We start from the raw sequence: 12,139 nt of genomic DNA, 5'->3' as shown, positions 1-12,139 counted from the left end.
TTGTATTTTCTCTTCTATTAGCTCATTAGCAATACTTTTTATATTATAGTATTCTTTTAGTAGCTCCTTAGAGTTACAATCTGCATCCTTGAATTTTACCAACTACTTTCAATTTGTACTTTACTATTTAAATGGTTGAAATAATAGATTTCAAATCCTCATTCCTTTTTTTGTTTGTTTGTTTTGTTTTTTTGGTACCGGAGATCAAACGGGACCTTGTGCATGGGAGGCAGGCAACGGAACCACCTAGCTAAATCCCCAGCCCCAGATTTCAAATCCTGGACATTACATCTAGTCACATATTTACCCATTTTGAAGTTCTTTCTATAATTCAGTGCTTCCAACTGGAATCATTTTCCCTTAATCTAAAATGCTTTTAGTACTTTTCTTGTAATATTGATCTGCTGGCAACTAATTTTATCACTTTTTACTTGTCTGAAAACACCTTTTTTAAGTCTTTTTTTTCTTTTAGTCTAACAGTGTCATGGCATCGTCTTCTAGCTTCCATATTTTATATTGCAAAGTCAGTGATCAGTTTTATTGTGTCTTTGAAGGTAACCATACCTTTTTCCTCTGGCCAATTTTAAGATTTTTCTCATAAGTCAGGCATGATGGTGTGCACTTATGGTCCCAATTACTCAGGAGACTGAAGCAGAAGAATCACAGGAGGCCACAAATTTGAGACCAGCCCAAGCTGAGATCATATCTCAAAAAAATTTTTTTTAATTTTAAATGTTTTTCTCTTTTTTTGTTTGTTTCAGCATTTAGAGTGTGATTATTTTAATCCAACTTGAGTTTTAACTGAATTTCTTAAATCTGTAGGTTGACATTTTAAAATATTTTTATCTGTATCTTCAGATATTTCCTTTGTTACATATTCTGTTCTCTTCTGGGGATTCAAGAATACATATTTTGGACCATTTCACTGTGTCCCTTGCATCTTTTATGCTCAGTTGTACAGTTTTTTACTCTTATTTCTCTGTCTACTTCAGTTTAAATGTTTTCTATTTGACATATTTTTCATTCACCCCAGATATCTTTTGTTCTGTCTTGTCTGCTTTTATTCATTTTTTATAATTAATATAAGATCTGTGATATTTAGGCAAGTTTCAACTATATAACAGCAATCTCCAGGTCAAACGGCATTTTAGGATTACATTTACTGATTCCTAAGTTGATATATTTTGCTGCTTTTGCTAAAATACTATGGACTTTAATCCCTTATTAATTTTTGTCACTAAAAAAGGGAAAACACTTAGTACTTGTAGATATCAAGCATTGTGCTAGATGCTTGAAATACAGGCATCATCGTATACTCACAGTGACCTTAGCAGAAAACAGATCCATTTTACAGATGAAAAACTGAGGTCAATGGACATTAACTAACTTGCCTGAAATCAGTTAGTTGGTGAAGCTAGGATTCTTAGTTATACCATGTTGCACTCTTAAAACTCAGAAGTTCATTCTGATCAATTGGTCTTCCAATTGGTCTTCCAATCACCAAAAATACATAACCTTGGAAAAAAGAACTATTTACATTCCCAAGTTAAAACACCACTTTGGGTTACCGGAGACACTATCTTATTTCATCAAGTTCTTAATTATTGGTTTAGCTTTCCCAAAGAGAGCACTGAATTGGCCCAGTGTCAAAGTGCTTTTATTACCTGCCCAACTGTCATAGCACATCTTTACATCATCATGACCACCCAAATCATCAACTAATTTTCAAAATAAATCATGACCTAAAATGTATCACTTCTACAGTTTCTTTCTAGAAATTAGATACATGGTACAGTGGAGTAAAACTAGAAGGCTTTAGATTTTACAAAGATGTTAAGTCTTAAATTTTGGTACAGTGTGATTGAATTGGCAAAGACCATTAAAGCCATCAACCAAAACAGGGATTAAATTATCTTGTAACCAAATAAACATCTGCCATGTCCTTCCCCCTTAGAAATTTAAGAAGGTCACATTTTTTCATTCAACAAATATTTCACCAGCAACTGTGCTAGATGCTGCAGAATATAACTGTGAACAAGATAAACCAGGAGCCTACCCTCTCTGGATCCTTTTGCTTTAAATGACCTTCTTAACTACTACATAATACTTGATGTTCTCTAATAGAATTATATATATATATTTTTGGAAAGTCAGAGTCTCTTCTGTGAGGTCTCTTCTGGAATACTTTAAAGTTTCTTTGTGGTAAACTTAATAGAAATTTGTAATTTAGAGAAGGAGGGAAGAAAGATGGTATCCAGTATCCTTTTGATATGTGTGTTGAAAGTCAAATTAGCTCTCAAGTAATATGACAATTGGTGACCAACGTGACAGTTTAGACTATTTGGCTGTGCTTGTGGGGTGGGGAGGTCATGACACTGTGACCTAACTGGGCTGAGATGTGCTTTAGAATCCCCACCCTGTCAGGCAGAGAACCAGTTTAAATATGCACTGTATTTTTCAGTCACACCTTGTATACATAGTTTATAAAACAGAAAAATAGACATCAGCCCCGTTCATTTTGGTTGGTGGTAAGAACATAGACAGTACTCAGCCAGTACTTACTGATTGATTTGAGCATGTCTTGCTTTCTGCGTCTTCCTTTTTATATCATTAAGAGAAATATTCTGTTCTTTGATCAGAGAAATGAAAATTTGTTGAAAATATTGCATGTCTTGATCTGATCTAGGAAACTGTGTCACTTCTTTCTTCTCCTGCACCCAATTTTTTTTTTCTTTTTTGGTACTGGGGATTGAACTCGGGGCCTTGAGCTTGCGCAGCAGGCGGCAAAACCACTGAGCTAAATCCGCAGCCCTCCTGCACCCATTTTTAATGGCACGCTTTGTCTGAACAGAGGCAAAGACCTTTAAGACTTAATGAGTCTAAGACTTGTAAGTAGTGTCTTTCCTTGCCATGACTTTAAATGTCTACAGTCTGCGTGCATTTTCCATTTTAAAAGGGAGATATCTATACTTTGAATGAGATAAAAATACTTTTAATCTACTATAGTGATGCAGTTGGAAAGTTTTAAAAATTATTCCATGTGTACATAACTATCAGGGCCAACTAGGTAAGATTAATACTGATTTGATTTTTGTTTCCAGTCAGTGACATTTGTTCTACTTAAAAGTAAGATTCCTAGAAGAGGCACAAGATCCTCAATATCTAGAAAAATGTATTATTTGTTTGATGTTTAACTTATTTTAAACTATTGGAAATTTCAAGGACATATGAAAACCAAGAATATAATATATACTGTTGTGCCCATTAATACTACTACTATTTCTGTATTTCATTCACATAGTTATGATTTAAAGAGGAGTCACCTCTATGGAATTGTAATATATTTTTCCCTACATAACCTTTTTTTTTGTATTGTCAAATGGTCATTTATTTGATATTTAGTCTTGATAGTTTCTTCATTCTGATTTTTTAAAATAAAGATTTCAGTTTTCATGAGCTTGTCTCAGGCAGAATCTATTAGTCACTAGATATTTATTTTCATTTTCTTCTCCATGCACCTAAATGAAATAATATTGAATATCATTACCTATTTAATGATGCATGTGGGAAATCCTCAAATAGATCCTAAGAAGTGTTACCTCAAAAATACAGTGAATATTGAAATACTGAAGTCCTTTCAGATGTTAAAATGTTTTCAAAGATTGATACTCAGTTTCATGCATTTTCAGAAAAAGAGTTCTTGTACTGTTTGAGCCAACATTAGTATGCAGAGGCACAACTTCTGATTTTCTCAATTTCTTCCTGTTATTGAATTGTTGTTATTGTTGTTGTTGTTTCTTCATCCCTCTCATGGAACAGGTCCTTTCAGTATGTTACCAGATGATCCTCCTCAGTTCTTTGTATGTTTATGGGTTTCTAAAAACCACTTAAAAAATATGTGCAGGGTTTTTGTTTTAAAATTTTTACTGCATAGACACATGTATTCACACATTTCTGGTAGTCAGTTGAGAGGATTTTTTTAAAAAGCTGGGGTCATTAGGTTAAGGGTAAGTTAAGTAGGGGAATGCAAAGAACAGGAATCAAGAATATGCAGTTACTTAAGCATTAAATCCTAATAGCACACTAGATTCTGGGGTGAAGGCCAATGGAATATTTTTTGCTTGGGCACTGGAGTTATGCAAACAGAAGCTATTGCACACCCAGGGTTTCATGACTGAGAAAGTAAACTTGTACATTTGATTTTTTTTTAATAGGTACAAAAAGGCATTTGAATCTGAGCCAACACTACAGTCAGGAATTAATTATGCGGTCCTCCTCCTGGCAGCTGGACACCAATTTGAAACTTCCTTTGAGCTTCGGAAAGTTGGTAATTACAGCTTGATATTTTACATGGAAATCAAGAAGCTAGTCCTAAACTTGGTACAAAGAAAAAGAACCAGTAATAAACAGATCCTTTTACTGTCTATCTGATCTTTCTGGAAAAGAAAAGTTGATTACACATATCTCCTTGCTTGATATTTCATACTATAGGATTAACTTAGTTTTTAGTTTATTTTAGCTGTTTCTAAAAGCACCCTGGTTAATAGTTATCTTTCCAGCTCAAACTAACACTGATAATCTGGGATCTGCATTCAGCTTTCAACTCCCAAATAAGGTCAGTGTTTTGTGCTTTCCTGGAACTTTTTTCTTAAACCCTCTATTTTCGTTTTCTGCGTCTCAGACACAGATTTCATTGGTGTTAGAGGTGGAGCCTCCAAAGCCCCCAAAATAACAGGTCAAGTACAGGTCAGGTAGTGGCTGGTCGTCTCCAAGACCATCTCTGAATTGTAACCATTGATCAGTTGTGCTTTTGTCTCTTTTCTCTGTACATTTGTCTTATCTGTGACCCTTTTTTGGAACTTAAAGAAATTAGGGGATATTTATGGACATATTTTTAAGTGATTATCTTGGTTTTGGTTTTGATAATACTTTTTAAAAAGATTTTCGATCCTAAAATACCATCTGTGGTAATCACAGCTTGTTCTCTTGAATATCTAACCATCCCCTTTCACAGAACTTTTCCTACTCCTGGAGGAGTTATTACTACAGACATAGAAGTCTTTGGCCTTACTTTTCAGAAAGGAAAAAACATTGATCTTAATGAAGCTATGCATTATAGAAGAAATTTTCCCTTTAGTATTTTTAACTGGAAAATATTTTGGTTAATTTTTCTTTCTGAAAAATGAATCCTGGGCTTTAAAAACATTATTTAGGAAGGCTTGGGATGTAGAAAGAATTAAGATGTGGTATGTACATGTACAAATTCCCCATGATGAATGTAATCATCATATACTGCAAACATGTACTAATAGAAAATACAATGGAAAAAACAATAAATTATTCATACATAATAGGGAAAATTTTGAAGATAAATAAAGCCTCAGCATAGTATTAAGTACTTTTTAAAAATCCCAGTCTAAAAAAGTGGTAAAATAGGGCCGGGGATTTAGCTCAGTGGTTCCACCACCTGCCTCGCAAGCTAAGGACTTGAGTTCGATCCCCGGTACCAAAAAAAAAAAAAAAAAAAGTGGTAAAATACTTATTGTCAATGAAGTATAGTGGTATTAAAGGCATACAACTATTTGAAAAAAGTATATATTTTTTGCAGTACTGGGGATTGAACCCAGGGGCACTCTACCACTAAGCTACATCCTCAGCCCTTTTTATTTTTTACTTTGAGACAAGGTCTCAATAATTTGGTTGCTCAGGCTGTTAAAAAAGTTTTTTGGCTAATAAATGAAATCAGACGAAATAAATTGCAACTTACACTTTTTCGAAATTATAGTAAGACTCCACAGTAGACAAACTACTTCTACATCAGTAGTCTAAACGCAATTTTTATTGTTCTATTCTTGAACTCAAAAGAGAAGTTTTTTGAAGTCACTTGCAAAAGTAGGTAAAGCAATAGCAATGGTTTGAAAATATACTTATTCTAATTTCATTCTAAGTTGAATATAATTAAGGCAGCAATCTAAGATGTGAGGGACTGTAGTATATATGCAAAGTAATACATTAATTTTTTCCAAGAAAAACTCAAAATATATGTTGACCAAGTATTTGAAAACATATGATGTTGAATTTAAAATTTTGAAAATTGTGTAACATACACAGATTTAAGGTATGACTACAGTGAATTTTATAGCTACTGGAAGAGCTAAGTTTTAGTTTTCTAAAATACTGTGATAATACTTCCTAAAATATATGCTGTTCAATAATAAAAAAATAGTTAACTCAATGGTTTGGAATCTATTCAATCAAATTATGCTAATCAAAGTAGGTCAGTGTAAAGTTAATTTTTATATGGTAAGACAGCATTAAGTGGATTTTCAAGGAAATATCTGTGGGCTAAATAAATTAATAGGCTAATACAATAATAGTATTTATAGTGTATAATGAAAACAAGACTAATAACATATTTGGCATATTTTAAAGATATGCAGTTGCATCTTTCTTTAAGAACTCTAATCACATTTTCCAGTAATTTACACCTTTTCCTATTCTTCCTGTTGGCACCTTGAAACATACAAATTAGTCTGAGTTACTGAGTAGTTGTAATAATCAGGCATTTCTTTATGAAGTTCCTTTAGCTGCTTTTTCAAATTTTGATTTATTTTTGAAGGGAATTAAAAATTGAAATGTAATAAGATGCACCCTAAATTTGAAGCTTTCTAAACATATTATATTTAAAATCTCTAATGTTAGAAATTGTTCTTAACTGTCCTATCTATTGCCCAAAGACTGTATCAGTCTGTTTTTGGGTAGCTATAATGAAATACCTGAGGCTAGGCACTATAAAGAAAGGAGTTTTATTTGTTTAGTCTTGAAGATGGACAGTCCAAGATTGGGTGGCCCCATTGATTTGGCTGCATCACATTGTGGCAGATGTCATCACAGGTGGAGAGGGAGAGATCCCATGGCGAGACAGGAACCCAGAAAGTGATTCAGGGCTCAAGGCCACACTAGCTCCCCTCGGCTCCACCTCTTAAAGGTTCCCACACCTCTTGCCACTACTATAGCAGGGGATCAAGCTTCCAACACATGAATCTTTGGGAGACACATTCAGACCACATCCAAACCACAGCAGACTCTTAATTCTAGCTGTATGTTTATTTAAGGTTATGACTAATTATTTTGTGGATCTGTGTTTTACTCTCTGTTTCTGAAGAATCATTGATGTTTAGACTATTTAGAACTAGGATTTAAAAACACAAAACCATATTTTATATCTTCTATTTAAGCTTCTCAAGCCTTAAAATTAATATTCAAACTTTAGCTAAATAAAAGCCAATTCTCTCATTTTCTGTGGAATTTTTCAACTATGAGACATTTTATGGGAGAGAATCAGAATTATAGGTTTGAGCCTGCAACAATAATGTTGATATAGTAGGAGAACACTGTTTGGAATTGAGACAAGCCACTATTTGAATCTCATTTTCAGTGAGTATTAAAAATTATTAAATATAAAATTTATATTACTAGGGCCAGGGATTTAGCTCAGTGGTTCCGCCGCCTCCCTTGCAAGTGCAAAGACCGTAGTTCAATCCCTGGTACCAAAAAAAATTATATTACTAAATGTAAAAATCCATGAGTCTATAAAGGTAATCAAGAAAAAATAATTTTAAAAAAGCAAATCCATCACTCAACAGAAAAGAACCTGTCACCTATAGAGGTAGCCAATGTCTCAAAAAATTGGAAATTATATGGAAAAGAATAAAGTACTTTTCTTTACTCTTCCTTCCTTTTTAGGAGATACTATAGTTTATCTGGTTGATGAAGTACAACTCTTCTTGAATTGTGCTACATAGTATATTCTTCAAGAGAATGCATTCTTAGTTAATAAAACAGAAAGTGTGACTGTTAGAAAGCATTATCAGATGCTCCTAGCAATGGTGTAAAATGTTGTAATGTTTCCTAAGGGCAATTTGGGAGAATATATCAATACATAGGACCTATGTGAATGCTGTAGTTCTCTTTTCTCAAAATGTGAAGAATTCCCAAATGGAGTCTTTCTCTGAAATGGCTTACATGAGATTATATAGTAAAAAATAACTTGAAAAAAAATAGAAGTTATTTTGTTTTGTTACAAGTATAATTTTCAAAAAGGTAAAATTGTGACTTTGAGGAAACATAAAATAGACCACATAAAGGGTTTTATTTAACCCAATTAATGTGGAAGCCAGTAAGTATGTATGGCCAGTTCAAAGAGCATTTGAGATGCTCACATATCCATAAACAATTTAACAAAGAAATGTTAAGATTTCTGAATTTTATTTTCCTAAAGCTAATGGTTTGTGTCCAAAAGGCCATATAAATCTTAGGGATTATTTATTACACTAAATTATTTGCATCTCTACTGGACAGAAATCTATAAGTTAACAAATTTCTCTAAGTTTGAGACCTTTAATAAACAGTAATAAGTGAAACGTACTAGCAATCATGCCCTAGATGGTCCTTGAGTGGCCTTAGCCCCATATGCTATTGAAATGACATGTCCTACTTTTTGACCTATTCCCAAATCTCACGTAATTTTTTTACAGTTTAATGTAAGTGTCAGTGTCAGTACAAAATTCTATAAAGATGTATTCCTTTTAAACAAACAAATCCTTATAAGATGTAAAAATACATTCGATACAGTGTTTATTATAAAAGAAGCCCCTGAGTTTATATTTTTTTCTTCCAGGATATAGGGTAATAACTTCTTGCTATGCAAACACTCTGTATTTTATGTGTGAAATTTTTAACTAATTTTATGTGTGCCTTTTTAAACTAAACTCTGCCATCGTTTTCTATGTTGACATCTGTTGGGTTTTTTTTAAATCTGTTTCCAACTATTCGTATCTGTAAGCCATCTCTTCTGACTGGATGCTAGCCTGAAATGCTGTTAGTACTTACACGGGCCTCAGAAGTACCCTGACCTCTAGGCACAGGCAGAGAAACCGCTCTTGGATACATCCTGGCCCTTTGATGGTTCCAACAAACAAGGTCATAACTCCTTTAAACTTGATTTTTTGGGGGGTAGGTGTGTTCTCTGTTTGGTCAGAAGGGTGAAACATCTTATGGTTTTCCAAATGGAGGAAACTTCTACCCCAGACTGCAGGCCTGGAAGGGTGGTCAGAGAGGATAGAATCTGACACTTCTGCCCCTCACGCAAGATGGGGATGTGTGTCTTGAGTGTTTGGGCGTGCTTCGGCCCCACCGCTCCAGAGTGGCAGAGTGAATGGGAAACTGGGGCGTCTTGAGCCCCGATCTTGTCGCCCATCACTGAGTACCTTGTGGCAGGCTGCGGACAGGACAGGTTGTGCTCCTGCAGTTCTTCTCAGGGTCCTCACTGTGGCAGGCTGCCTCACGATGGAGATGTGGCCATTACACCTGATTCTCACTGAGTCAGGAACCACTTAACCCTTGTAGATATGTGACTCTGCTGTGAGCACAGCGTTCTGGTGAGTACACCTGGCGTGCTAACATACACAGTATATTGAGATGAACTCATTTTTCCCTTGGGTACTCAATCACAAAGGTGGCTTATTTTAAAAGGTAAGAGCTGAGCAGTACTTGTTTTCTGGAAACGGAGGTTCTGATGATACCGAGCAGACATCTGTCTGCCTGGGCTAAGAGGTACACTGACTCCATCCATCCTGTCTCCTCTGTCACCACCTCAGCTGCGCGACTGCAGTGGATGTTCTCTGCTCTGCCTTGTCTCTACCAAGCAATGAGTCTACTCCACGAGCCTGCAGTGTGACTTTGTCTGCTGCCATTTTTCAAACTGTCCTTGACCTCAGTAAATCTCTCAAAACTTAGGCCCTGCTCCATTTGGCCAAAAAATGGGTGGCTGCTCCAAAATTCTATATTTGTTGAAGCTCCATCTGTTCCATTACTTTTGGAGTTTGACTTTTCTTGTCTTTGAGTATAGCTGTGATTAGTTAGTGATGCACAAGTCTGTTAAACAGAAGGCTCCAATCCCTGCTCTCAGCTGAGAACCTTTGGCACCGCCTTTACCCTACCCAGTGCCAGTCACCTGGCTAAAGGGCATGTATATTATAGTCCATGTCCTAAGCTTAGAAGCTTTAATGTACTTTTTAAATGAGAACTATTACAGGATTGAACATTGTAACTGAAAGTGTAAGATTAGACCAATTACATGCAGAGATGTGTATTTAATATTGTGTAAGCTGAGTCCTTCTGTATAAATTATTTGCACACTTTTCTTGCATGATGAACTGATTTTTACAGCTGTTTGTAACAGACAGTGGCATAGTTTTGTAAAAATTTTTTGACACTGAATTGCAATAAATGTTTTTCCAACAAAAAATAAATAAAATAAAATAGAGTGCAAAAATAATATAAGACGGAGTACAAATGAAAATTTATAATCAAATGTAAAGAGCCTAGAAGAGCCAAAACAATGTTAAAAAAAGAATAAAGTTGGAGGACTCACATTATGTGATGTCAAGCCTTGTTAGAAAATGACATAGTGTTATTAATGAGATAGTGTTATCTGCCAATCTTTATAAGGGTATAATAGCTTTTGTATATAAAATCATCATTTTAGAAGTTTAGCCTCACAAAATATACATACTGTATACATTTATGTTTCAACTGACTGAGAATTTCAGCTTACAAGACATAAGATTTCCCCCGCTCAAATTACTTAAGAATCGTGATGTAATAAGAAAAGAGAGGAGGTTATGTAACAATGTGTTTATTAGTATTATCACCTTTTAATTTATACAGGGACAGACACACATAAAATTCTAGACTGAGGTACATAAAGTAACCATTGCAGTTATGTTTGAGTTTTCAAATTAAAGGATAATTTTTACCTTCTGTATACCTTTATGATTAGATTTGTTTTCTACAATGAGCGTAAACTACTTCATTTTTTATTTTGATTTTTTTATACTGCTGGGAATTAAATCCAGGGCCTCTTGCTTACTGTGCCCAACCCCTAAGCTACATTCCTAGCTTGCTTTCTTGATTTATGTATTTATTTATTTATTTAGCAACAGGATCTTGTTAAGTTGCTGGGGCTATCTTTGAACTTCAGATCCTCTTTCCCAGCTTCCTGAAGAGTGGGGATTACAGGCCTGGGCCACCATGCTCAGTTTAAACCACTTTAATAATCAGAAACTTAAAGCTGTTTTAATCTTAAAGGAGGATGAAAGCTTTATTTATCCTTTTAATGAAAGGTTAGCTCTGCCTGATTGAGATGTAACATTCTACTTCCTGTTCATCTTCTAGGGGTGAAGCTAAGCAGCCTTCTTGGTAAAAAGGGAAATTTGGAAAAACTCCAGAGCTACTGGGAAGTTGGATTTTTTCTGGGGGCAAGTGTCCTGGCCAATGACCACCTGAGGGTCATTCAAGCATCTGAAAAGCTTTTCAAACTAAAGACACCAGCATGGTAATAATGAATTCTTACATGTTTATACAATTAATTTTAATAAGCTACCTTATATGTTATATTTATTAAACTAACAATTTGATTATTTTATTTAGTTTTAGAATAAAATACAGAAATCTATAGAAAAATGTGATGTTCCCAAAGAAAATGTGTTAAATATAGATTCTAACGACTTTGGGTAGGTGATATCAACCAGTCACTTTCGTAGCCCTTCCTACACACTGACTAACTCAGATTGGCCAGTGTCACCCACGTGAGCCATGCAGAGACCACACGTTTTATACCTGAAAATCCAACCCGCACTCAGGGCTAAACCCACGTGTGCATTCAGCCTCCCTGGCCTCTGCTCTAAGCATGTGTCCTTTCGTTTGCTTTACCACCTAATCTCAGTTTTGGAATCCTCATTCCTGGTTTTCATTTCTTTTTACTTAGAATTTGACAGATATATTTACATGTTTCCTATGTATGTATGTTTTTCTAATTTCACATTTTTCTTGGAATGAACCCACGTTTCAACACTATCTTTATGGTATTGTAGAAAATAAAACAAAATTCCAGCGGCACTTAGAACCATTTTGAAAAACAATGCTTATTTGGTTATGCAGCCCATGTTATGATTGACCTGTAACTGCAAAGACTTAAAAAGATTAACAATGTTAGAAAGGCTCTTTCCAGAGCTGCTCAGAGCTCAGGGATGAGTGGGCACAGGACAGGGGCCATTTGAGGAGATGATCACCATGC

At 34.9% G+C, this 12,139-nt stretch overlaps 1 protein-coding gene across 4 annotated transcripts in view; it reads left to right on the top strand.

Moving 5' to 3' along the window:
- Window positions 1-12,139, top strand: part of Map3k5 (mitogen-activated protein kinase kinase kinase 5) — a 219,275-nt gene that overhangs the window by 108,658 nt on the left and 98,478 nt on the right. For all 4 annotated transcript variants that reach the window (XM_004871479.4, XM_004871478.4, XM_021249572.2 and 1 more), the window contains exons 8-9: window positions 4,215-4,327; window positions 11,239-11,398. In XM_004871479.4, the coding sequence (XP_004871536.1) occupies window positions 4,215-4,327; window positions 11,239-11,398 (273 nt within the window). The remainder of the gene's footprint in view (window positions 1-4,214; window positions 4,328-11,238; window positions 11,399-12,139) is intronic.

The sequence above is a fragment of the Heterocephalus glaber genome, unplaced genomic scaffold (genome assembly GCF_053883595.1).
Source record: "Heterocephalus glaber isolate CG9 unplaced genomic scaffold, H.glaber_assembly_v1.0 deba00001550, whole genome shotgun sequence".
NCBI lineage: Eukaryota > Metazoa > Chordata > Mammalia > Rodentia > Bathyergidae > Heterocephalus > Heterocephalus glaber.
This window is presented reverse-complemented; position numbering and strand designations above follow the sequence as displayed.